This window comes from Schistocerca nitens, chromosome 6 (genome assembly GCF_023898315.1).
Source record: "Schistocerca nitens isolate TAMUIC-IGC-003100 chromosome 6, iqSchNite1.1, whole genome shotgun sequence".
In the NCBI taxonomy this organism is placed as follows: Eukaryota; Metazoa; Arthropoda; class Insecta; order Orthoptera; family Acrididae; genus Schistocerca; species Schistocerca nitens.
Window position 1 is genome coordinate 722,339,844 of NC_064619.1, and position 27,221 is coordinate 722,367,064.

At 43.4% G+C, this 27,221-nt stretch overlaps 1 protein-coding gene across 3 annotated transcripts in view; it reads right to left on the reverse strand.

The window, feature by feature from the left end:
- The window catches only part of LOC126262714 (inactive dipeptidyl peptidase 10), a 1,533,490-nt gene that overhangs the window by 146,495 nt on the left and 1,359,774 nt on the right, over window positions 1-27,221 (reverse strand). For all 3 annotated transcript variants that reach the window (XM_049959500.1, XM_049959499.1, XM_049959498.1), the window contains exons 12-13: window positions 11,947-12,176; window positions 972-1,188 (exon numbers count right to left, since the gene is read on the reverse strand). In XM_049959500.1, coding sequence (XP_049815457.1) covers window positions 972-1,188; window positions 11,947-12,176 — 447 coding nt within the window. The remainder of the gene's footprint in view (window positions 1-971; window positions 1,189-11,946; window positions 12,177-27,221) is intronic.

Below are 27,221 nucleotides of genomic sequence, written 5' to 3' on the forward strand. Positions count from 1 at the left end.
TATGTAGAGAAATAGCTGGAAGGTGTAGCTAAATTTTGCAAGCAAATTATTTTTGATTTTCATTTGGTTTCTATTTCACGACCGATCGGAGGTTGAAAAAAAAAAAAAAAACGGTCTTTGTAGTGCATGTGGTAGTGCAAAGTTCAGTTTTACTGCTAAGCGTACTAGAGAGTTTTTAAGGGGGATAGGACGTCAAACGGGCCGACTTGGAGCAGGAGAGACACCACAGGACATTTTATTTTCTACTGTCTATACTTTTACAAATAAATTCATAAAACTTTGTCAGCATGACCAGGAAGGATTCGGGATTCACATTCATAGCAGTGGAAGTGCAAAAACATAACAAAATATTTTTTTTTAGGTATGAAATTTCATCATTTTTTCACTTACTGTTGGCTGCATTTCTTGCTAATGGTACATTTTTCTTCATAAGTAAGAGAGATTCTTTGATAAATTTTGCACAGCATACAAACCATACTTACAGGTGTATGAAACTCTAGAATTTTCCAAATCTATTAAAAACTGTGGTAAAAATTGAGATAATAAACTACGAAATTTCATTTCAGAACATTCATTTTTTCATAAATGAAATAGATTCTAGAGTTTCAGACACCTGTAAGTATGGTTTGTATGCTGTGCAAAATTCATCGAACAGTCTCTCTTACTTATGAAGAAAAAAGTACCTATAGCAACAAATGCAGCCAATAGTAAGTGAAAAAATGATGAAATTTCACATGTAAAAAAAATTATTTTGTTATGTTTTTGAACTTCCTCTGCTACGAGTGTGAATCCTGAATCCTTCCTGGTCATGCTGACACAGTTTTATGAATTTATTTGTAAAAGTATAGACAGCGGAAATTGAAATGTCCTGTGGTGGCTGTCCTGCTCCAAGTCGGCCAGCTTGACGCCCTACCCCCCTTAAAGAGAGCCTGCAGCGGAGTCCCTGCGTGTAGGACGCATGCGGAACTGACCTGCAGCACGTAGAAGCGCTGTCCGTGGCCGCCGGGGGCGAAGGCGGCGGAGAAGTGGGAGCAGTTGGCGTACCAGTAGCGCGAGCTCCAGAGCGGGCCGCTGGGGTCGCACGTGACGCACTGCGGCTCGAGGCGGCGCGGGTCGTCCGTGGACGGGTCGGGCACCACGTACAGGTGCTGCTGGCCCGGCCGCGAGTCGTGCGTGCCCAGGTAGTACCTGCGGCAGGGCACTGGCTGCAGCTGCGACTGGCGCTCCTGGTCGTAGCTACTGGAGCGTAGCACGGCCCCGGCTATAAGCCACGCTCGTACAAGTGCTGCAAGCCTGGCCACATTTGTGTGTGCGTACCTGTAGTACCCGCAACTCCCACGATGATTCTCTGTGACCTCATCCTTTCCCTACATTTTCTCCTTTTCCTCGAACCCATCCATATCGTCTACACTAACCGCCGTCTTGATCCCCCTAACCCCCTGCTGTCTCCTTTCCTCTTCACACCCTGCCCCTACCGTTGTCTCACAACCTCTCTCCATCTTCACGCCCTCCACCTCCCCTCCCAAAAGAAACTTCCAGCGTCTCCCCACCCTGGATGATGTGCTTCCCCCCCAATATTTATCCTCCCTTCCAACTCTGGCCCTTTCAATTCCTCCCTAGGATTCCCTATCCTTCCCTCCCCTCTTATGGTTCCTCCATCCTACTCCCTCCCCCTCTCACTCCACCTTTCCCAGTCCTTGCGCTCCTTCCTGGCTTGCTCCCTCTCCACCCTCCGCACCTTTCCCACCTTCTCGCTTTTCTGTCTCCCTCCTCTCCGACCTTGCCTCACTCGGTAGGTCCTTCCCATTTTAATCCAGTTACTCTGTATCGTGTTTTGGTGCTCGCCGTGTATGTTACATAAGTGCTGTGTGCGTTCAGTGTCGCCGTCCCATACTGTGAACGCCGTTTTTAATTGTGTTATTCGTGCCACCACTGTTTATGTGCTGTGTCATCATCGAGTGTCATTTTAATCATTATCTGGATTTTATGTAAACGTGCCTCATCAAATTCCCCCCCCCCCTTTTTTTATATATTTTAACTCCAATTGTTTCCCCTTCTTATGTGTAACCTTCATATTTTATCCCTGTACTTTATGCTTGTAGCGTTCTCCTGTGATATTTTTTATAGTATCTTGTTTGAAGAATTGTGCCGCTGACAGACCACCCATGCTCACACGGGGCAGGAGTATGAAAGATCAATAAAGAGAAGAAAATAGTACCTGCAAAATATGCTCCTCAAGATAAACCCCTTTAAAACCCTAGCACCAATTATAGGAAGAACCACCGGCATTTTCCGCCTCAGTGACTTCTGTCTCATTATTTACAACTGTCCTATCCAGTAAAAATACTGTAAATGTAAAATCCGTGGCAAAAGCCCGTGAAAGGGCCATTGGCCTGATTGTAGCCAGAGTACGGCCGTTCGTTGTCGCACCGCTAGGAGGGGCAGGATGGTGTGCCCGTTGCCCCTACCTCCTTCTGGCCACAGGAAAGATTTGCAGTACTTATATGATAGCAGGCTAACTGGACTCGGGGCTGCAGCTGCCCTGAAAGAGCTGCGATGAGAGATGCCCACCTCATCCAGAATTGGTTCTGGCACTTCCAGTTGTAGTCGACTACCTGCTAGACCACCACAGTCACATTAGATTAACTGATACACTAAAATATCTTAGACTAATTTTTGAGTGGCAACCAACATGGAAAACTCACCTAGTAACCAACCAACAAAAAGCTCACAATGGACTGAATCTAGTAGCTGGTCTCTACAGCTACAAAATATACATCTGACCCATTCCATCCCATGCAAGTGTAGCATACCCAGTCTAGATCCTTGGAAGTATAACTCACCACATTGCTTTCTGCCCCCCTATCCTTTCCCCCACAGGGATTCTTTACCATCTCATTAAATTCCCACCCCTCCTGACTAAAACTGAAGGCCTGCACAACGCACAAAGTCGTATGTCCATTCCTAATATACTGCCACTTGCAGAGTTGTGGTAGTGATATTAGGTGAGTTCAGAAAGGGCCACTCGACAGTCGATTGCAGAGTTGTGGTAGTGATATTAGGTGAGTTCAGAAAGGGCCACTCGACAGTCGACAACATTATGTGCTGCAACAGCTGATCGACAAGATGCAGAAACACGGCGAAAACCTGCACATCCTCTTAATAGATTTTAAGAGGGCATGACAGAATCCACTGGGAGAGCCTGGTGAATTGCCTAACCGAGTTTGGAATACCCAAGGAATTCGTCAGCCTAGTTCGAGTTTGCCTCACAGATTTCAAAGGCAAAATGGCGCTCAGGTAACTAGTCACACAGACTTTTACATAAAACAGGGTTGAGAAAAGGAGATAATGTGTCACCAATAATGTTAAAACCTGGCGATCGATAAGATAGTGAGGAAGACTTTCCATAAGAGCTTCGAGGGAATCAAGGCAAAGGAAGAAAAAATCACACATTTTGCATTTGCCCTGTTGTCCAGATCTAAAGAAGAACTGATGCAGATGAGCGACAGCATGGAGGCGCAGTGAGCGGCGATGGTCTTGTGAATGAATCGAAGACCGAATATCTGGTGATGAGAAGGACTCATGACTATTCAAGAGACCCACTCCAGCCTCGGTAGTCGGATCCGGAACATATAAAAGGGTTCATAATTTTAAATATCTGTGGGTGATCTTCTCAGGGGACGTATCGTATCAGGCAGAAATCAAAGCGAGGACCAAACCGCAAAACGATCGTACTTCAGTCTGAATCAGCTGTTGAAATCGCGCAGTCTGCCAAGGAATTTCAGACTCCAGCTCTACAAAACATTGATCCAACCAGTAGGGCTGTAACCTTGCGAAATTCGGAACGTCTGGAAAAAAGACTGAAATAATCTTCTCCTCTTCCAGCGAAAAGCATTAAGAAAGATCTACGATCCGGTACGATATAACTGGTGAATGGTGGATCCATCATAACATGAGCTGGATGAAACGTTGTAGGCCTGATGAGAAGTTAAGCTACTTGTAAGGGCTGGATACGTCGTTCGGATGAATAAACACAGAGGGCCTTTGAAATCCATGGATTTTGCTTCCTGTAGCTGAATACCAAAGAGGACAAAAGAAAAGGTGGTGATATGGAACCCATGAGGACTTGCTGCAGATTGGCACAGAGTGACTGGCGCTAGGAAGAAGGAAGCAGAGTCCATTGAAGGAGGAGCCTTGTAGCTGCGTGCGGTCCTCTGGGTCCGTCAAGTCTCACATATTTAACCACGTTAGCAATGGCCTGTGATTGAGTTGCTCTTGGTTTGTACACAACAGCGCTTGCAGTCTTGGAGGAGGGGGTTTAACACGCCTGTCAGTCAGTTAACTCAGCACGTAATTGACATGTTTAGTATACGTGTGTCAGGATTGTCATACATAACAGCGAAAATGAACGAAACCATTAATGTTCGGAATGTTTTAAATATTGAAGCATCCATGTTAAGAAGGCGTCTTCCAACGGAATACGGTGTAGTACATGATGACGACACTCTCACCATTTTTTTGGTGGATCTGGTTGTTCAAAAGATGAATATTCGTATGACTGCTCAACTAAAGTTGCACTGGATAGGATAGTGGATGAAGAAAACGACTTTATAGGCGATAACGCGATTATTAGTGTCAAGATTGTAGTGCTAATGCCAGTGGCGGAAACAGTACTCCTCAAAGAAAAGTTGACAGTCGTGGTGACTATGAGCCTCCACAGGAAAAGAAATACCATATTGTTAGTATTTTTATTACATTTTCTGAAGAACTTCTTGAACATATTTATGATGATTATCGTGCACCTCCACGTAAGCTATGACCTGCAGCTCATAACTGAAGAGACATCCACCTATAAAAAGCACATCGAACATCAAAGTAATATTTCATTATCTGGAGAAAAGAAGACATAATGAACATTCATTTCGGGGAAAAATGGCAATCGAAGAACTCGAAATAAAACAACACATTCTACCACATTCTACCACAATTTAACACAGCACTGAATGAAGGAAAATGTGTCATTACTGGAACCCGAACTTTTGGGCAATGCAAAAAGGAAGAGAAACTGGACTCCTGCAGTTTTCATAGCACGTCTCAAGAAAAACGCAGAATGTGCCGTAGACAGAACACTGCTATCATGACTGCCAACGATGTACAGACAAAGATATTCGCCAGTGTGGTGCCCGTTTTGTCGTAGAAGTAAATTAGAAAACAGCGGATTTCCAGAGACAGCCACACTGCATTTCGAACATTGATCATAGTGGATTTAAACATGAGCTAACTCCCGGTGCGACACTACCTAAAAAAGTCAAAAAATCAACCTTTTTATGGGTCCCGTCTGCACACAACACAACTCATCATTACGCAGTAGTTGTTGCGCTTTTAATGAGTGAATATCTAAGAATAAAACTTTTTACTTGTTTTCAAGAAAATGCTATCGGCCCGAAATCTAAAGAGGCTATTGGTGGCTAGAAAAAGTGGGAAATTGTCAAAACACCATTTAAAATCACTTTTCGTGAATGGGATGCATGATCATTGTGCCAAAAACAACAAAATACGTACAGCCTTTGGAGGGATATATTTCCTCCGACAATATAACACATGTGCTTGAAAGATAACAGAGTCTATAAGGACTCTCTCCAATGACACTGACACTAAATTTGGAAATAGTATTTTCATAATTAAATTGCATTCTATTGTACACAACCTGCTGTCTACTTCAGTGTATCAGCCTATGCTTCAATATTCCTGGCAAGTGGCAGCGTACAATTTTCCCGGGCGTGTTGGTGAATTAAAAAATGTGATTCATGTGACGTTTGATTCTGCAGCTCAAGAAGTAATTCTGGTGACTGGCCAGATACTACTTCCGCCAGATGTGCCTACTGTGACCCTGGATATTATTTCATGCATTTTGTTGGGGAACCTCAAGTATATTTTTAAAGTCCGATAGTGGTCTAACTAAGAGTAACGCAATCGTAAGCTTTCACCATCCTAATCACAGCGGTAAATAAAGCTTCAACTGCAACACCGAATTCCTGTACCAAACTAGAGACACCCCTTGTTAGTTATTTACACACAATTCCAGAGCTTGACAAGGCTGTCTGATAACGGCCACAAAATGTTGAAAGGAAAAAAAGTTTATCGTTTACAACATTTTCGCTGTTCATGCAGCAAAGCTGCCACGTCAATCATGACGTTTCAGTTTATTATTTCACTACTGCTCACTCTGTTCGCAACACATTTCTCGGACAGTATGTACGTATATCGCTGGCTGTTTCTGAAAAGAGTATATGAATGTATGACGCATAGTTTAGGAGATATGACGTCATAAACATTGGGTTGCGTGGAAATTAAACTGCAAGGCACAATTCGCCACAGATACAGGTGAAATATGTGTAGAAATATGTATAAGATGTGTTAAATACTCTGATTAGCCATAACATTATGAACACCTGCCTCATAGCTTGTTTGTCTGTCTTTGGAATGAAATAAATCACTGATTTTGCATATCAGGGACCCCACAGTTTGCTGGTAGGTTTGTGGATATATGCGGCATTACATGCCTATGCACAGGACAGGTAATTCGCGTAAATAACGGGCCGCTGATCCGCGTATACGATGATGTGGGCGAGTAGCGACCCAGATGGATTCCATGGGATTTACATCAGGCGAATCTGGTTTTCGAGACATCATCGTGATTTCCCCACAATGCTCCTCAGACCACTGTAGCACGGTTCTGGCTCCGAGCCGCGGACAACTATACAGCCGAAAGATGACATCGCCTTCGGGAAAGATTTTAAGCATGAAGGGATTCTGGTGGTTCGGAGCTGCCTGCGTGTCTTCGACTGCTACCACAGGTCCGATACAAGTGCGGGAGAATGTCTCCCATAGCATAATATTGCTCCCGCGAGTCTGAGTAAGCGGCACGCTGCACGTTTCGAGCCTCCGTTCACTTCGATGACGGCATTTGTGGCGACGACCAGCGACTTAGTGTAGCACCCTGAGAGGCGACACGTTCCCATCGATCGACGGTCTCCGTGCCAACTGCAATCGTAATTGACGATGTCGTTGGATTAACATGTGAACACGTATGGGTAGTCTGCTGCGGAGCTCCATGTACAGCAATGTGCGACGGGCGGTGTGCTTCGAAACACTTGTGCGTGCACCAACATTGTGCTCTTTCGGTAGAGATGCCACAGATCACCATCTATCCTACTTTACAGAGCAGATAAGCCTCAGAACCCCGCGTTCTGTGGAGGGTCGTGGACGTCCAAACATTTAGCTCCTAGCGGCAGGTTCCCCGTCCTTCTACTCCTTTCCTTAGGCGGTGACGACAGTAGCTCGTGATAATTCGACCAGATTCGCCTTTTTGGAGGCTCTGCGTAGTAATAATCTGCCCTTTGTCAAAGTCGCTAATTTCAATGGAATCCCCCATTTGCAGACCATATCTTCGCCAGGGTGATCCTGCGTCGGTGTCTGCTCCCCTTACCTACATTTGATACCGTGTCACATGCCCGCGACGGCACCAGGCGGCATCTAACGTCGCAGTGGGCAGTTGTCATAATGTTTTGGCTGATCAGTGTGTGTGTGTCATGTGCATACGCTGCCAAACTCATGGGAAAAAAAACTCTTCCTAAACACCTGCACCGATTTCAACAAAACTTGGTTCTCATATTACTCACTATCTGGAAAGAAATACTGTTGAACTAGCAACGTCCTATTGGGGTGGGTGTGATAACGTGCTGGGGGAGAGGTGGGGGGGGGGGGGGCGGCAGAAGGTGATGGGCAGGGAAAGGGAAGAGAAGGGGATGGAAACAGAGAGGGGGCAGAAAGAGATGGATAAAGAGAGGGGGAGGAGGGATGAGGAGATGGACAGAGATGGGGAGGAGCTTATGGACAGGGAGAGGGGTAGAAGGAGATGGATGGGAAGAGGGGGAGCGAGTAGATGGACAGAGAGAGGGGAGTGAGGAGATGATCCGAGGGTGGAGGAGGAAACGGACAGAAGGAGGAGGAAGGAGGAGATGAACGAATAAAGTAGAATAAGTACATACCTGGGGAACCACTGGGTACTCAGCTAGTATTTTACCTTATGGATGTCAGTGAAATCTTGAGGTGAAGGTGGGAGAGATTATTCAGAAAGAGATGTTTCAAAATCCTGAAGAACTGATGTTTAAAAATCTCATGCACTCCAATTAATGTGTGCAAAACTGTTCTATTACACCCATTGGATACCGAAGGATAGTGCTAAAATACGGAGCCATAACTGATCGAACATTTTCACATTACGACGTTTTCGAGACTAGCTATAAAACTTCCTGATGAACAAAGACATGTGCTTCATCTTGAGCATAGACTGTGTGAAGTTTTGTCACCGACCACTGATTTTTTACGCGATCTTTTGCCAGTAAAACCGAGAGGCTGGATGGTGAAGTTGTAATTGCCATCGCGGTAGGGAAGCACATATGGTAACCGAGTAAGCTACTGGTGCAGGCACAAGTGTTTCTGAACACGCAATTCAGTGCACATTGTTGATAATGGGTCTCCGCAGTAGACGATCCCTGTGTGTTCGAATGTTGACTAAAAGACATCGTCAGTTACGAGTGCAGTGAACACGGGGTCGTCGATATAGGAGCGTGTACCAGTGGAAACGTCTCATGTAATTGGATGAATCACGTTTCTTTTTTTACATCAATTTGTGTCCGGATACGCCGCCATCCAGGCGAAACTTGCACTGCTGCACGGACGCAGACCCATGGAGGCAGTATTAAGCTATTCACGTGGGCTTCGGTGGGACCTGTGGTAGCAACAGAAAGCACCCTGACAGCTGTGAGCCTGCAACCTTTCACATGTGATGTCTTTCCCGACGACGAGCATATCTTCCACCTAGTAACTACTCACTTCATAGGGCCAGAATCGTCCTGCAGTGGTTTCAGGAACATGATATTGAACTCCGAATTCGCCTGATCTGAGCCCGATCGCCCACAAATCACTGGCCGTTGTTTCACGGGAAGTGGTGTGTAGACGCCAGGTGCCACGTACCCCCGGAAACCTACCACCGACCTGCCATATCCATGCCACACACTCGTAAGCAGGTCATCGTAGTGTTTTGGCTCATCAGCGTACATCAGCATTCAGTTATCTCTTTCCATTTCAGAAATTAAAAACTGCGCCTTTCATCAATTAAATATACGAATTTCTTCTTCTCCTTCACTCTAAAGTAAATTACTTCTTTCTTATTAACCAACATTTTAAAAAGCAACCAGCCGACTCAGTTATGACTGAAATATGGCAGCGAGTTTATATGGAGCCGAAAACTGATTGTGGAATCGGATCTCTTGCAACCAGAACCGAATTTCTAAATTTCGATATTAGGGTGTTACCAGGGTCGTACCTACGACGTGACGAGATGAACCGCCGGCAAGGGCGCAGGCAGCGAAGGCGAGCAAAAACTGATGGAGAAAAAGATGATTTTTAGTAGTAATTGTAAGAGGTACGTGAGTTCACTTACCCTTGTGTTCGTATCTTCTACTTACGAGAAGACGTTTTCCCTTAGTCTACAGTTGTACACGCCATGTAGGCACTGCGTCGTTTCTGCAGTGTCATTTCGTCCAAATAACTTCATACATAAATTCCTACTGCCAAACAGACGTCTGTCCCTAACATGGTTGACATGGCTAAGTGCAGCTGCCATCTATACAGCTTGCTCATGTTCAACACCGGAGATCTTGGTGCTACTGTGCTACTGTATCGTAGAATCTCAAAGGTCAGCGAGCGAGTGCTGAAGTAAATATGATGTTTGACCGAAGACTTCCATTTTTGCCGATTTTTTGCCGACTGCCGATTGCAAAGAGACGTGACAGTGGAGGAAACAAGCAAAAGAGGATTTGGAGGGGATATGCAGTAGGTTTTGGCTGATACGATCTGCTGTGTAAATACAAATAATTCAGTACTAAACGCTTCGTGGCTGGTTAGCAATATTTCGGAAAATTCTTAGTCTTCGTATCGGTAGACATATATACTGGGTGATCAAAATAATGGAGATAGAGAGGTACAAATTGACACACATGCTTGGAATGACATGGGGTTTTATTAGAACCAAAAAAACACAAACAATGTCTGACAGATGGTGCTTCATCTGATCAGAATAGCAATAATTAGCATGACAAAGCAAAGATGATGTTCTTTACAGGAAATGCTCAAAATGTCCACCATCTTTCGTCAACAATAGATGTAGTCGAGGAATAATGTTGTGAACAGCACTGTAAAGTATGTCCGGTGTTATGGTGAGGCATTGGCGTCGGATGTTGTCTTCCAGCATCCTTAGAGATGTCGGTCGATCACGATACACTTGCCACTTCAGGTAACCCCAAAGCCAATAATCGCACGGACTGAGATCTGGGAACCTGGGAGGTCAAGCATGACGAAAGTGGCGGCTAAGCACACGATCATTACCAAACGACGCGGGCAAGAGATCTTTCACGCGTCTAGCAATGTGGGGTGGAGCGCCATGCTGCATAAACAACGTACGTTCCAGCAGGTGTTTATCAGCCAGGCTGAGGATGATGCGATTCTGTAACATATTGGCGTACCTCTCTCCCGTCACGGTAGCAGTTTTGCTCTCCAGCGCCATCTGTCGGACATTTTGTGAAGTTTTTTGTTGTTGTTGTAATAAAGCCCCATGTCATTCCAAGCATGTGTGTCAATTTTTACCTCTCTGTCTACATTATTTATTAAGTTTTCAAATTTATACTGACTTTTTGATCACCCTGTACTTTGCTTATTCAATAAGTTGAGCCTTCGTGTGAAGTTGCCTGTTCACAGCCCGACCACTGTACCGACGCACTCGCTGACCCGCCGATTGTGTGTGGAGAATGGCGACTGCTTGGCGGACCCTACATGCCTGCACTGACAGATTGTGGTATGGAAGGTAGCGGTCGGGGCTAGCAGGTAGAAGTTCGCTAGTGATACCGACGCACCTGGACCACACACCCGACTGCAAACCAATCGCCCACACATAGGCGAACGGATAGGGGCAGTCCCGCTAAATGGACGAGTCGCCCGACTGATTGGCTTGCGTGTGGGGCCTTAAAAAGTATGCTTTGCTATGATTCATTGGCTCCATTACTCAAGCGTCTATATCTTAAGTACACTGGAAGTTGGCGTTGCTAATGATTACTTATTTCTGTGTTGTTCTAGTGCGAATTAAACTGACACACGCTAAAAAAAGCCTTCAATTTCTTTGTTCAGCATTGTGCTAATTTTTCTGTCATGTCTCATTACGTAGCCATTTTCGCAGTCCTTGACAAATGTTGAAATGTGTGTGAAATCTTATGGGACTTAACTGCTAAGGTCATCAGTCCCTAAGCTTACACACTACTTAACCTAAATTATACTAAGGACAAACACACACACCTATGCCCGAGGGAGGACTCCAACCTCCGCCGGGACCAGCCGCACACTCCATGACTGCAGCGCCTCAGACCGTTCAGCTAATCCCGCGCGGCAGTGTGTTTCCACATGCAGAATTTTTGTTAAGTATAGTTTTAAGATACAACCATTTTAAATACAGTAACCAAATTTATATTGAATTGATGGGCTAGCAATGGCAGACGTGTTCATTTGAGAGTAGAAAAATTTCCACAAAATTTTATGGAGGGGAGAGGGAGGGAGTAAGCGTTCGCAGTTGTGTCAGGGGCGCAGGGTTACCTGGGCACGGCCCTGTGTTTTACACATGCAACAAAAAGTGGAACTGGGAAGCCTGTTTGCAGATTTGGGGTTCGGGAGCTCACGTAAATGCAGTGATTCTGAACTTGTTATTTGTCGCTGGGTATTGACCAGAAGCCACGACGAACCACTGAAATGAGCGTGCAAAGGTTTTGCTGCACAGTAGGGGCTTTCCCTGCGGAGAGCGACAGTGCTGCAGACAGAGACAGAGTTGGTGCTTACACGAGGTGGTTGTCGTTGTCCCAGGCGAGGATGCGCATCACCTCGTAGTTGCCGTGGCTGAGCACGGCGATGCGCTGCTCGGTGATGGTGATGTGCTTGATGTGCGTGTACGAGTGCGTGCTGGTCTCCTTGACGGGCGCCAGCAGCAGGAAGCTGCCGCCGTCCGGCGCGAAGACGGGGTGCGGCTGGACCTCCAGCCACGACTCCTCGGCCGCCCGCTCCGCGTGCGTCTGCCGGCAGGACACACACACACACACGCGCCTTCAGCTGCGTCGCGGCCAGTCACGGCCGTGGCCCCAGTAGCAGGCCTTCCAACTGTACAACACAGCGATTTGGAACCACGCGGCGAGCTTCGGCAGCCCATCTCTGACAAAGGTAATAGTGCCTACTCGTCATTACCGAATTCGTACAATCTTTTTGTTCTGTAGATGCACGGCTTGGCCGGAAATGACAGTGACGGAAGTGTGAACTCCAGATAGCGAGGCGTTTAGAGAAAACAGAAGTTTTGACGCGGGTCATTCGAGGCATGAGCCCTTTGTGTTGAGGCGCGTACGCAACGAAGGCCAACGAACCTCAGCCTACCGGTTCTTTAGTCGAGATTTGCATCGTATGTACAGACGGCAAATCGGAGCCAACGCTGCGGCTGGCCTTGGTTACTGTTGCTTTGCTGCCAGTAATATCAAAGTGAGGTGGCTCGTTGGCTTTCAGACCCCTCTCCCACTATAGACGCCAGGTCGAAAGTGCGTTGATTTAATACCGATTTGTTATGTCTCGAGAACGAGTATGTAAACTACTAGCATTGGAACTTAATTAGTGGCAACTATTTATTCACAACCGATACAAAAGAGTTACATGTTTGCACCTGTTATTGTCCTTCAAAGTAGTCACCAGCGTTGTGTAGAACCCGTTGCCAGCGATGTAGAAGGTGTAGTATATCGTTAGCAGAGAGCAGAGCCTGTTCTGTTGATGGTGGGCCGGCCTGTGTGGCTGAGCGGTTCTGGGCGCTTCAGTCTGGAACCGCGCGACCGCTACGGTCGCAGGTTCGAATCGTGCCTCGGGAATGGATGCGCGTGATGTCCTTAGTTAGGTTTAAGTAGTTCTATGTTCTAGGGGATTGATAACCTCAGATGTTAAGTCCCATAGTGCTCAGAGCTATTTTTTTGTTGATGGCGAGAATGGAGAGGTCTACTGCCAAAACTGAGACGCCAATCCAACGAATGGCGTCATTATGGGTCGCGGCGAAAGTCGGAAGTGCGTCAGAGCCCCAGTATGGTGAAAGTTATGGCCCTTCTCCTGTACGACTGTGATGGTGTTATCCAAACCCATTACGTTCCTCCACGACAGACCGTAAGTACACAGCATTACTGTTAGGTTTTGGAGCATCACCTGCGACCAGCTTTGCGAAATAAGCGGTGACACTCTCTGCGGGACCCACCCATCATTTTCCACGACAATACGCCGGTGCATACTGCGCTAGCTGTGGCTGCTCTGTTCGGTCGATGGGACTGGGAACTACTGTACCATCCACCATACTCCCCGGACTCAAGGCCTTGTGACTTTGATTTGATTCGGAAGATGAAGGAACCACTTCGTGGCATTCGCTTCAGAACTGTTCCAGAGATTCGACAGGCAGTAGACCGCTCCACTCGCACCATCAACAGAACAGGTTCTGCTAATGGTATACTGCGCCTTCCACATCGCTGGCAACGAATTATACACAACGCTGGTGACTACTCTGAAGGACAGTAACACGTGCAAACATGTAACTCTTTTCTATCGGTTGTGAATAAATAGTTGCCACTATTTAAGTTCCAACTCTCGTATTTCAGGACAGCCACAAGTCGTACTTAGTATGTTTTATTGACCATTTTCGCTCTTTATTTTAACAAGAAAATCATCAGAAACTCTGGAATTTACTGTTTAAAGTACAGCTGTTAGCTGTTACATTAAAGAGCGAAATTAGTTAATAAAACCTGCTGATTGCAACATGTCGCTGTCCTCAGAAACTTAATTTCGACAGTCGCTTTTTTCCTTGCAGGATACCTACTATCGCTAAGAGTGTGTATTTATTGTGTTGAAAACTATCGGACTGTAGAGTGCAGTATGGAGAGAACATTAATGCTGGTAGAGCATTATGAATGGGAATGTTTATGGACGCTTATGAACTGAGATTGTAAAATCAGACTAAAAATATTAGACACATGGACTGAAATAACTGTTATTTGAAAGGGATATGCATGATGTGAAAAAGAAAATGGTGTCTTTATTGACATCTTTTCGCCGTGAACAGCAGCCAGAAACAAACAAAACTAACTTTCTGTTGCAGGTGCAGCTCTCCTAAAAGGCGCATACGCATTTGGAAATTTTAGGGCCTGCACAATGCAATAACAACTCGAATTCTTTATGAAGCTTACATAGGAAAAAAATGATGAAGTAGCTCATATTCCAATGGAGCTTTAAGGTAGACATTAATTTTGTCCCACCACATTGCTCCCAATTTTTTGAAAGAGTGGTCATCCACATGCATCGTTTCTTTTTTTATTTTCGATTTTTACCTGCTTACAATGCAGATAAACCCAAATAATGTTCATTAAATCGTATTTATTAACATTTACGTAAAAGGTACGAAAAGAATAGGCCAAGAAAGATTTGGGATTGGAAATAAATATCCAGGAAGGGATTATAACACGTTCATTAGAACTTCGTATCATCAGAAAAGAGGGAAAGTAGTAATTTTCTAGGCATCTTGCACGCGTCACGAAGTCTGCATTTTTACAATTATGTGGTTGCTTGAAGTTTCTATAGCCAAACAAACTTGGTTTACATTCAAGAAAGGTTCACTCTCGTCTAAAAGTCTGGCAGCATAACATGCATAACGAATCATTCTTCGAAGCATTGGCGAGGATAACTGGTAATCCATTGTATTTTGATGCAGTCTTCTCGGAATGTGATTTCTTCTTCTTTCTCGATGACATAAGAGCACTTTTGAAACTTTTTGTTCAAATTCTTTACCTGACGATAAAAACGGACATCGCACTGTTACACTAGCGGAGTGAATTTACGGGAAATCACTTTAATAATGCACGATAGCACTCCTTCTTCGTCTTGAAAATATCTCATCGTAGAGTTGTGGGTTTGTTTGCCTTCCCCACGAGTCGATTAACGGAAATAATTAGTTTCCCTGCACCTAGAGCTTAATCACATCAGCCAAAGAATGTTTGAATAACGCTGTTTCAACTTTACCAGATTTTGACGAAGTTATGATGACATTCATATATGTGGTGCAAACTCATCCATCGTGTTTTGAATCATCGGTCCAAAAGAGCCACTTTTCTAATGTAGGCAAAATGTTGGCAATAATTTTACAGAAATGGTTATGGGATACTGCACTGTATAGTAGGGCATTAGTCTGTTCATGTTTCGGTATATTTGCAGCGTAAGTTAGGAAAAAATTGAGAACAAAAAAAGTTTTCGCATGGGGATTACAGTTCCGTACTCTTTCCGCCGAGCCAATCGTTGCGTGGACACTACGCTAACATGAATGACTCATGCAACACCAAACCCATGCCAAAAATGCTATTTCTTCTAAACATTTGTCTATCTGGTTCTCCCACTTCGGTCACTTTCATTTCTGGCCAAGGACGAAATCGGTGACGACGAGTGGACGCGGTCCGCTTGTGAGAGGGTAAAAAAGAACTGAACAGGCGATTGAAAAAACGACGTAAGTTCTTTTTCTAAATTTTACTCTAGAGCGAAAAAATATCGCTTTTCTAAATTGAGAACTAATTCATTCTTATTTTTCTACAGAAAGTTTGACTATTATAGGTACAAACGAAAGGGGAAAGTGGAGGACAATGAAACATAGAACTATCCCTAATAAACAAAGGTCCAGAAACGAATGGTTTCTCCGATACGACGTATTACGACTGAGTACATCGACACCCTGTAATAAGAGTCAGCGAGCATCAAAACTGCAGATAAGCACTTGAAGACAGGCACATCAGAACAAGAGTTCCACACGGCTCCGTTCATGACTTCAGAACGTCTCTTCATCGATGCTCGTACACGTTCAAAAATTTCAGACGTGTTCTGAACGCACTGACAACCGTCCACAATGCATTGCCGGAGTTATTTGACACTACCAGCAGTGCTTGAATACGACAAAGCTTTTAAATACCCTCAAACAATAAAATACAACGCGTTCAAATTCCGGGACCTGGGAAGCCACGATCAATACCCCAGTTGTCCTAACTCTATTTACCAATACTTGGGCGTCTAGAATGATGATAAAATCAAACAATAGCAGTTCATCGCTTTGTAATTTACATCTCGCTTGCAGTGTTTCGAAATAAATATAGCCTTAGACATTAACGGTTTTCTAACATTGGTATGACAACTGTTCTGCATATATCGTATCGGGGAAGCCGCTGGTTTCCAGACCTATGTTTATTAGGATTACTTGCTTGTTTCGTTTTCCTCTATTCGCTCCTTTCATTCGTACGTGTAATAGTTAAACACAGTTTACACATACATCACACACAAATATATATTGGTGTGGCCAAGTTCTGAAATTGGTTTATGTACAGGTTCTAAAATTAGGAATTCTCAGAAGCTTTACTTTTGCGTATAAACTCATCTAGATCTATTAACATATATTTCTTTCTTATGACGTTCGATTACTGCCATTATAAGCGCAAAACTTACAACTCCTGAGAAAAAGTTCTGTCTCAACTGAAATAAAAGCTGTGTCTGAACAATCATGCGTTTACCATGCCTTGGTGCACTTTTTGTGGCAACTGACACTTAATTTTGTTGTAAAAGTGGTAAATTTTGATCTGATGCTGACAGCAGCCGAAACGTCGTAATGAATGCAAATACAAGGTATTTGACAATTCTTATTGCATCTTCAAGAGGCTGTAGGTAGGACATAGTAGATAAATTTTTGATAAGCAATCCCTGTCCGCAAATGTTCCCTTTGGATATATAACAAAATTTTAAGGTAGGATCACTTCCAAAGCTCCCGCTTTGCGATACGGTACGTAATAGTAGAGCTTCACAACGCGTTTATCGATAATATTTTGCGGATCGCCTCATTCCGTCGTACTGTATATCAGTCTCGCCCACAACAACGACGGCTGCGAGGAGCTGGCACATTCACAACTGGCGGGACCGGCTGTGGGCCTTCACGGACGCACACCAGTGATTGTGGACCGTGTGTGTGGAGGCATGCGTTGCAGATACAGCTTGCAGCTTGTGCAGCGAACAGCATGGTTACCACGTGGAACAGAACCTGTAGAGCACACGGGTCAGAGCTCAATGTCTCAGTTGTGAGCGTACCATGTAGCGGGAGATTTGAAAGTGACTTGATTTTCTAACTTATTTTATATCCAAATGGTATATTTCCGGTCATGAGTTGCTAATTACCTTCTACAGCCCTTAGAATATTTAATAGGAATTGTGAAACACTCTGCATATTAAGTGATCTTGAAGTTGAAGATACATTAAGGGACTTTATTTCTTTCATTAATAACTGAAGTTCTTTATAGAATGGATAACACTTCCATGGAGAAAAAGACTGTATCGCTTAGGGGAGGTAGACACTTCATCACCAAGTATGTGGCTATCAGTATTATTCGATCAGTACTCTTCAAATGAAAACAAACATAAAAATATTACAAAACGCCTCAGATTTTCAACACTTGTAAGAATACGCTTAACATAAATAAGATTTCATACAAAACTACGTACGAATAATTTAGTGCGATCAGACGTATAGTACAAAAAGGCTACACGAAAGACAATTTCAAAATTTCGTCTGCAGTGCCAAATTCCATCTCAGTACTAAGCTACTGGAAGAGATTTTCATAAAAAAAAACGCGGACATCATGCTGCCGGTGGCGTAGCTGTCGTGTACAAGTCAGTGCACGTAACCTGGGCTGCATATCCTGGGGGTGGGGATGTAGTATTGCGAAGAGCGAATAAAAGGTGAGGAAGAGCGAATCAGATAAGGAAAAGGGAGGGATAAGAAGAGTAGAATAAAGGAAAGGCGGGAAGGGCACGAAAATGGGAACGGCCGGGCTTGTGTGATATGGAGGCTCCGACTGGACTATGTTGAGAGACAGCACCATAACACCTACTGCTGCTTAGTGTGGAGACACTGGCGTCCTGCTGTCGGCTAGTAAATGCTTCCTCTCTCGGTATGCCAAGTAAGCCAAAGCAACGAAATTGTTTACTTTTGAATGCATTACGGGAACAGAAGTGATCAATGTCTTATAAGTAATTATTATTAAAAACAGTCTTGATAACGATTTATTTAACAAGGTGACCGGTTTCGACCACTACTGTGGTCATCTTCAGACCATTGAGTAGGAACCTCTTTCTGTTGGAGAATCACTCTCCAACAGAAAGAGGTTCCTACTCAATGGTCTGAAGATGACCACAGTAGTGGTCGAAACCGGTCACCTTGTTGAATAAATCGTGATCAAGACTGTTTTAATAGTAATTACAACGAAATTGTAATCAGTATAATTTGAGCTTGTTTTTCTGTTTCTTACGGCTTTTCATTGAGCAGTAAGCAAAATTGATTGAGTTACTTATGCAAATAATGCGTGTCTGGACTGAGAGGTTTTTCATATTTTAAATAGTACTTTATATGGCACGAATGAAAAGGAAACTATGCACTTTCTGACACAATTACCTCGTATTAGTTACAGTATAAACAAAGTTAATATTTTTAAATTTTGTATCCATATAAGTAAAAACTTTTAATTCAAACTCGAACACGTGTGTGACTATAAATGAAATCTGGTATCAAATGTGTGAAGAAATATATTGGTGCAGAGTACCTACTATCTGACTCGAGTCAAAAAATTAAGGAGAACATTGCAGACTCCTAATAGGCAATGTATGTATTACTATTAAATGAATGGCAGTTATGAAATTATAATATACAATAATAGGAGACCGGTGTCGACATGTTATTCGATTAAATTGAGCGTAAAGATACTTGAAGACAAAAATTACGTAATTAATGTTACTAAGGCTCGCGTAATAACAAGATACTAGCAGTAACCTTTTTTCTTGGGTGAATCTTATAGTCCCTTTGGATTTTTCCAATAGATCACAGTATTTCACCTGTCTTTTCCACTGGCAGATGCATATGGCTATTTCATCTTCAGTCGTTCCAGAGAGACGCTTTACTATACTTTTGACTTTAACAATATCTCGTGATTCAACCTCACATCTTTACCGACATTCTATAAGAACGTACTTTTTTCTTTGTTTACAGCTCGACGATATGCGGAACAGTTGGAAGTGTTTGGGTATATCACATCAGTTTGCACACATATCATGTTTGATTAATAGAGGAGACAGAGAAAATTCAACAACGAGTAACACGCTGCGACACGAGAACATTCAGTAAGCATGGCGGCGTTACGGAGATGCTTAACATTCTCCAGTGGCAGGCTCTACAAGCGACCCGTTTTGCATCAGGGAGACGTATACTGGTGGAACTCCAGGAGCGTCTAACACATACGTCTCACAAAATGACCATGACGCGAAAATCTGAGAAATTAGAGCTCCTAGAAGCACCCTCCGCCACAAATCGTAAGGTACTTTCCGGAGTGTTAATGCTAGAAGCACGGCATCAAAACGGCTTCCGGAATCTATGGACTTTTAGGTCGCGTGAATGAACAGAATATCTGACTTCCGAACGACAGCTTGAAGCGTTACAGATGTTTTTAACGCCACGGAAGTCTCGTGGAATTTCTTCTGCAACCTTCACCTGTGATTGATCCACACGCCTAGCCGTACATGTTAATGGGTCTCTTTCGGGTTGGGAAGATGTGTCTGCCCCGGATAAAACCTGACAGGCAGGGTAACGACTGTGTCGGTGTTCTGGCCAGCCCGGATATGGTTTTTAGGCGGTTTCTCACTCCTCACTGGACGAATACCCGCCTTGGTGTGTCGCTCACACCAGCACAGGGAAAACAGTGATCAAAGTTTACAAAAGTTTATTGATCAAAGAAAGAAACATCTGCTTCGACGAAAACCGCCACCTGGTGTCCGTCCGTTACTGCGACGGGGGAGTCCGCGGCGCTGAGGAGTGCAGGGGCCGTGTAGGCTGCACGCCTACCTCTAGTGCCCGAAGGGTTGCCAATCGCTTCTGCGAAGATCTCCGGTATAGCAGGGCTGGCAGCCAAGTCCCGCCACAGTACACGATTCGCAAGCACTGAAAAAACTTTCTCTCATTCCCACATGAACAACACTCCAGACAGGCATTTGGCGTCCACATATTCCGTCTCGTTGGGGCGAGGGGAGGGGGGGGGGGGAGAGGGTAACAGCGCGGCGAAAGGATGGACATTTATTAAATTAAGCGCATCAAATGCGTTAACAACCATGCTGACCCTGCATCGATGCGGGACAAAAGTCCAAACGAAAGAAAAAGAATCTTACACTTGTGGTTATTTGGTGGGCTGACCAATTATTGAATACATGTACACAACACTACAGTTTACATTTTCACTTTCTTCATGTTTATTAACGCTGAACACGGTTTCGATGATCATCTTACACATAGGTATTAATAGCATTTTAGCAACGCAGATCGGTAAGCTTCACCACCTACGAGAGGTTTCACAAAGTTCACAGGTGGCAGCAACGCACTCACAACATTACTTCCTGCTTGACGAATGCAGACTTCATAATATAGTACTGTTGTTATGGTCTTCAGTCCAAAGACATATTTGATGCAGCTCTCCATGCTAGTCTAACATGTGCAATTCGCTTCATCTCCGAACTACTACCGCAACCAACATCCATTTTTACGTGCTTATTCTACCAAACCTTGGTCTCCCTCTATAAATTTTAACTCCTACCCCCCCCCCCCCCCTCACTTCCTTGCATTACCAAATTGACAGTTCCTTGATGCCTCAGGATATCTCCCATCAATCTATCCCTTTTTTTTTAGTAAAGCTGGCCATAAATTTCTTTTCTCTCAATTCAATTCATAACATTCTCATTTGTTATTCAACCCACCCATCTAATCTCCAGCATTTTTCTGCGGAACCGAATTTCGAAAGCTTCCACTTTCTTCTTGTCTACATTGTCCATCGTCTGAGTTTCACTGCTAATCAAAGCAACACTCCAGACAAATAATTTCATTGAAGACCTCATAACATTTAAATCTATACAACTCGTTAACAAATTCTTCTTCTTCAGATGTTCTTTCTTGCTACTACCAGTCTGCATTTTATATCTTCCCCACTGCCACCGTCATTACTTATTTTACTGCCCAAATAACGAAATGTATTCACTACTTTTAGTGTCTCATTTTCAAATTTAATTCCCCAGCATCGCCTGATTTGCTTTGGCTACTGTTAATTGCCCTTGTTTTACTATTTCTGTTGTTCACCTTATAACATCTTTTCAAGACACTATTCAATTCGTTCAACTGGTCTTCCGGTTTCTTTACGGTTTCTAACGTAATTACAATATCGGAAAACCGCAACGTTTTTATTTCTTCACCACAAACTTTAATTTCTCTTCCAGATTTTCCTCGATTTCCTTTACATCTTGATCGGCGGACAGATTGTGTAACATCGGGGATACACTTCAGCCTTGCCTCGTTCCCATGTTAACTATTGCTTCCCTTTCATGCCCTCCGACTCTTATAACTGCCGTCTGGTTTCCGTAAAAGTTGTAAATAACCTTTTGTTCTCTATATTTTATCTATGCTACCTTCAAAATTTCAAAGAGTGCAGTACAGCCCACATTGCCAAAAGCTTTCTCTAAATCAACAGACGCTATAAAATTAGGGTTGCCTTTATTTAGCCTACATTCTAAGGCAAGTATCAGCCTCAGTATTGTCTCAGGTTTTCCTACATTTCTACTGATCCCAAACTGATCTTCCCCCAGGTGGGTCTCTGCCAGTTTTTCCATGTTTCTGTAAATAATTCAATATTTTTCAGCCATGACTTACTAAACTGATGGTTCGGTAGTACTCAGCCCTGTCAGTACCTACCTTGTTTGGAATTGGAATTACAAAGAGCGATCAAAAATATTCTGTTAGAAGGCCGTACATTCTGGAATGGGTATGCTAATCAGGCAGAATCGCCGCGAACATTGAAGCAATCATCCCAACGACGCACCAAGTTGAAGATAAGCGTTTAGTGTGTGAAGAAGTCCGTAACAAATCGTTGACAGGAGTAGCAGACTCTTCAAGGCCTCTTTTAAGGGGCTGAGGGCGAGATAATAGCGTGGGGAGAGATCAGAAGTATAGGGTGGCTGCTCGAATGTTTCCCACTCGAGTTGGCGCAACATCTGCGTTACGACATTTGCGATACGGGGACCTCTGTCATCATTAAGCAGCAGCAGAACTTGCCGTACCATTCCACAATTTTGGTTTTCAACAGAAATGCTGCCCCATATTCGTTCTTCATTGTTCGGTATTTTCTACTGGTGTTTTTCTTTACCAGCCAAGAATAGAATAATAGCACGTTGGTCCTATTTGGATGCATTTGTTAATAATGTCGCCATTTTTACGTTCCCGCATTTAGCGCACGCACGTCGGAATGACACGAATACCACACTAATCCATAGCTTACATTTCGCTGCTTGTATACAATCATCGGAGTTCCGCTATGCTGCATATATGCTGCACGCAACGCACTCAAACGGAAACTTTTTGATCGCCACTTACATTTTCCTCAAGTGTGAGGATATGTTCCCAGTATCACATAGCTTGCACACGAGGTGGAACGGTTTTTCCATGGCTGACAATCGAAAGGATGTCAGTGATTATGCGGGAATGTGGTCTACTCGAGGTGCCTTGTTTCCACTGATGTCTTTCAGTGCTCTGTCAGAATTTTCTTGGGGTGTTAGATCCCTCATCTCGTTTTCACTTACGTCATATTATATTTCTAATATTGTTCTCAAGTTTCTTCTCCTTGTGTAAACACTCTAAGTATCCCTTCCATCTTTCAGCTTTCCCTGCTTTGCTTATACTGGCTTACCATCTGAGCTCGTGATATTCATACAGTTACTTCTCTCTTCTCCAAAGGCCTGTTTAATCTACGTAAAGGCAGCATCTATCTTTCCCTTATTATGGATATCTCTACAGTCTTGCATCCGTCCTCTAGCCGTTCTTTCTTAGCCATTTGGCACTTTCCGTAAATTTCATTTTTTAGACCACTGTATTACCTATCGCCTGCTTCGTTTGCTGCATTTTTGTACTTTCTCCGATCGCCAATTAACTTCAGTATCTTCCGAGTTATCCAAAGGTTTCTACCAGGCGTTGTCGTTTTACCAATGTAATCCGCTGCTGCTTTCACTGCTTTAGTTTTCTGTTGCATTCCTTTCCCCTGTTTCAGTCCAACGTTGCCTGATGCTCCCTTTGAAACTCTCAAAAACGTCTGGTTCTTTCCGTTTATCCAAGCCCGAGTTCCTTAATTTCCTACCTTCTGTTTTAGTGGGCAGCTCATAACCAATTAATAATGGCCAGAGTTCACGTCTTCCCCTGGAAATATCTTACAGTCTAAAGTCTGGTTTCGAAATATCTATCTTACGCATAAATAATCAATATAAAACCTTCCACTGTCCTCAGGCGTCTTGCGTGAATACAACCTTTTTCCTGATTCAGAAACCAAGTGTTAGCGATGGAAAATTCTTGCAAGTGGGTTCCTCCTTCATCCGTTTCCCCAGTCCATGTTCTACTATTATTCTGCTTCTCTTCCTTTTCCTAGTACCGAATTAAAGTCATCTATCACAAGTAAATTTTCATCTCCGTAACTATCTGAATAGTTTCCTTTGTCCCATGATATATTCTTCGAACCTCTGCTTGATCTGCGATATTAGTAGGATATAAACTGTGGAGAAAGTTAGCTTCTGTCTGTCTTCGCTACGATAGCGCATTAATTACGCTATTGATCGCTGTTCGTAGTAGCTTACTGCATTCCTATTTTCTTATTCATCATTAGGCTTACTCGCGCATATCCAGAAGTGATTTCGTGCTGATAACCCTCTATTGACCTGACCAAAAGTGTCTTTCTTCCATCCACTCCAGAAATCTGTTCAAGTGTGTGCGAATTCCTAAGGGACCAAACTGCTGAGGTCTTCGGTTCCTAGACTTACACACTACGTAAACTAACTTATGCTAAGAACAACACACACGCACCCATGCCCGAGGGAGGACTCGAACCTTCGGTGGGAGGGGCCGCGCAATCCGTTACATGGCGCCTGTAACCTCGCGGCCCATCCACTCCACTAATTCCCACTGTATCTAACTCTATCATATCCATTTCCCTTTTCAAATTCTCGAACCTATTTATCCGATTAAGCGATCTAACATTGCGTGCTGTTGCTAGTACAAGGGGCAGTCAAATGAAGATAAGGCAGATTGGAAAAAAGTAAGTAAACTGTTTATTATTCAAAACGTAATCGCCTTAACTGTTGATACATTTACCCCACTGTGAGACAAGACGGTCAATGCCTTCATGGAAAAATGTTTGTGCTTGCCTCTTGCCTACGAAACTATGATTTGTCTGAAACAAATTAGGCAGCGACGAGCGTCTTTGTTCAGGGCTCCAACAATATTGAAAATGTAAAGGGGGAGACCGGGACTGTGTGGAGGCTGTGTAAAGATTTCTCAGCAAATCTTCTGCTGCGTAATCGAAAAGACCTCCTCAACATGTGAACCCCCACCCTTACAGAATGCCACTTTTGTTTTTTTTTCCTGATGACGGCATCCTTCTGTGTAGTCTCTGTCAGGAGATACGAATGGGGGAATGTTTTACCTCCGAAATTATTTACCGAATAGGATGCCCCCGTCATTAACGCATGAAATAGAGCTGCAACCACAACGGAGGGGTGGAGAGGCCAGACCATGCCTTGGTTCCTCAAGAGGGCAGCAGCCTTTTCAGTAGTTGCAGGTATAACAGTCAAGATGATTGACTGTCTGGTCTGCCCTGTAATTTTAACCACCATGATCTTGTTGTGCTGGTACCGCGAACGGTGGAAAGCAAGGGAAGACTGCGGCCATGACACTTTTTTCCTGAGAGAATACTGTAGCTTAGTTATTAACAAAAAGGATAAAAAGTGAAAGATTCAAATATATGACAGGCAGTGAAGTCATTTAACGACAAGCTGTGTATAGAATATGGTAAAATAATACTTATAATTCTACGAGCTTTTAATGTCCACAGAAATTCGCAAAATTACCGGGAATTTACTTGAGAGTAAACTTTCGTAATTGAAGTAATTAAAAAGTAACATGTTATTTTAATAAAAGTATACGTGTTTGATAACAGAACAATCGAGGCAACATTGGATGTTCAAAAGACTTACAGAATATTCTAGAATACGCAGATTTCGAATATGAATAACTTTTGCTTGCAGAGAGTAAAACGTACGTTGCAAAGAGGAAACTGAGCTCTTTCGAATAAACCGTCAATCTGAATAGCGATATTTTTAGTAGGGCTGAATTTTGACGTGCTCATGGTTTATAGGAATCGTAGATTATGAATATTTCTTCAAATGAATTGTTTTTACATGAACCATTTCCACTTTTGTCGTCAGCAATCGGTTGCTATTTATTTCTTGGCTAACTGGTTTTGGATTTCGCCCATTTTTACTAACCATCTTTGAACATAATTTTTACTAATGTATGCGTGAAATGTGGGTAATAAAGGTGTCAGTAATAGTATGGTCCAGATGGTAACTACTAACGTATTTTTTTATTTGGGTTATATTTGGGGTGGACAGTTCTATTTATGTCTTCAGACTTTACATGTAACTGGGATCAGCGTTAAAACATGTCATAAATGCAGTTGTACCTTACTGTATTCTGTCAATGTATGAGCATAAGATATTTTTGTCTTAATTGTGGTACCTTCATTATCCAGTATGATCCACAATAAATTTTTTATTTTATTTCTAGCGTTCCTTAAGGGCAGTTACATTATTTCATTCGTATTTCGATGAAATCTACGTACGACAGTATTAACACGATTTCATAATTGGATTTTCAGTGAACTGTATGTAGTCGAGTGTTTGGTGAGTGGATCAGATACTGCTGCATAATGTAGGTAGCACAATTTAGACAAATTTATCTAATGCTTATACACTGATATAATGCAGGGTGTCCCACTCAAACCTCCCTGACTTCAAAGACCGAGGAAAAAAACCACAATAGATACGAGAGTGAAAAATGCGCCACATTGTCGAGCATCTCAAAGAATTTATATTCCCTCGTCAGAAGTGCCAAGTCTCGTCGCCAGAGTGCAGCATGGTCGCATGAAGTGAAAATGGCGACTCCACAGCAGTGCACACAAGCAGTACTGCGGTTTGCAGAAACAAAACCGCCGATTAGTGTGTAAAGAAACTATCGTCGTGTGTATGAATCTGATCCACCTGATGTGAAACAATTAAGGAATGGTATAGGTCCAACAATTCTGTTGTGCATTAGCCTGCTGTCACCAACATGTTCAGTGACAACGTGCTGATTTTGCGAACATTATGCCTACTAACCCTTCCTGATAGATGAAAGGTTGCCTCGTCTGAGAATAACCAACTTTCCAGGAAGCTGGCATCCATATCAATACGCTGCAGCATATCCACTGTCGGCGTGGTTTGTCATTCGGCGTCAGATGTTGCAGAATTGGCACTTTGTAAGCACACATGCCACATTCGAAGACGCTGGTGCAGTGTTCATCGAGGTACATCAAGTTCCCTAGTTGCTTGACGATTTGATTTATGTGGGCTTCTGAGAAACGTTTGTCCGATGTCCTCCACTGTCTCTTCTGAAACTCTGTTTCAGAACACTTCCTGTTCCCAGAAACTTCCTATACCATTCCTTAATTGTTTTCACATCAGCTGAATCACATTCATACACACGACGACAATTCCTTTGCACAGTAATCGGTGATTTTGTTTCTGCAAACCACACTACTCCTTGCGCGCGCTACTGTGGAGTCGCCATTTTCATTTCATGCGACCATGCTGCACTCTGGCAACGATGCTTGGCACTTCTGACACTTCTGTGAGATGCTCCACAATGTGGTGCATTTTTTAATGTCGTATCTACTGTTGTTTTTCTCTCCTCCTTGAAATCAGGGAGGTTTGAGTGGGACACCCTGTATAGTAAGGCATTATTACCGTCATGTCATATCTTAATGCTGATGTGACCTACATCTGAAGTGTGATTTCATAACTAGAACTGTCCTCTCCGAGTACATCCAAATACAAAACATGTAAGTAGTTATCGCCTGGACCATATT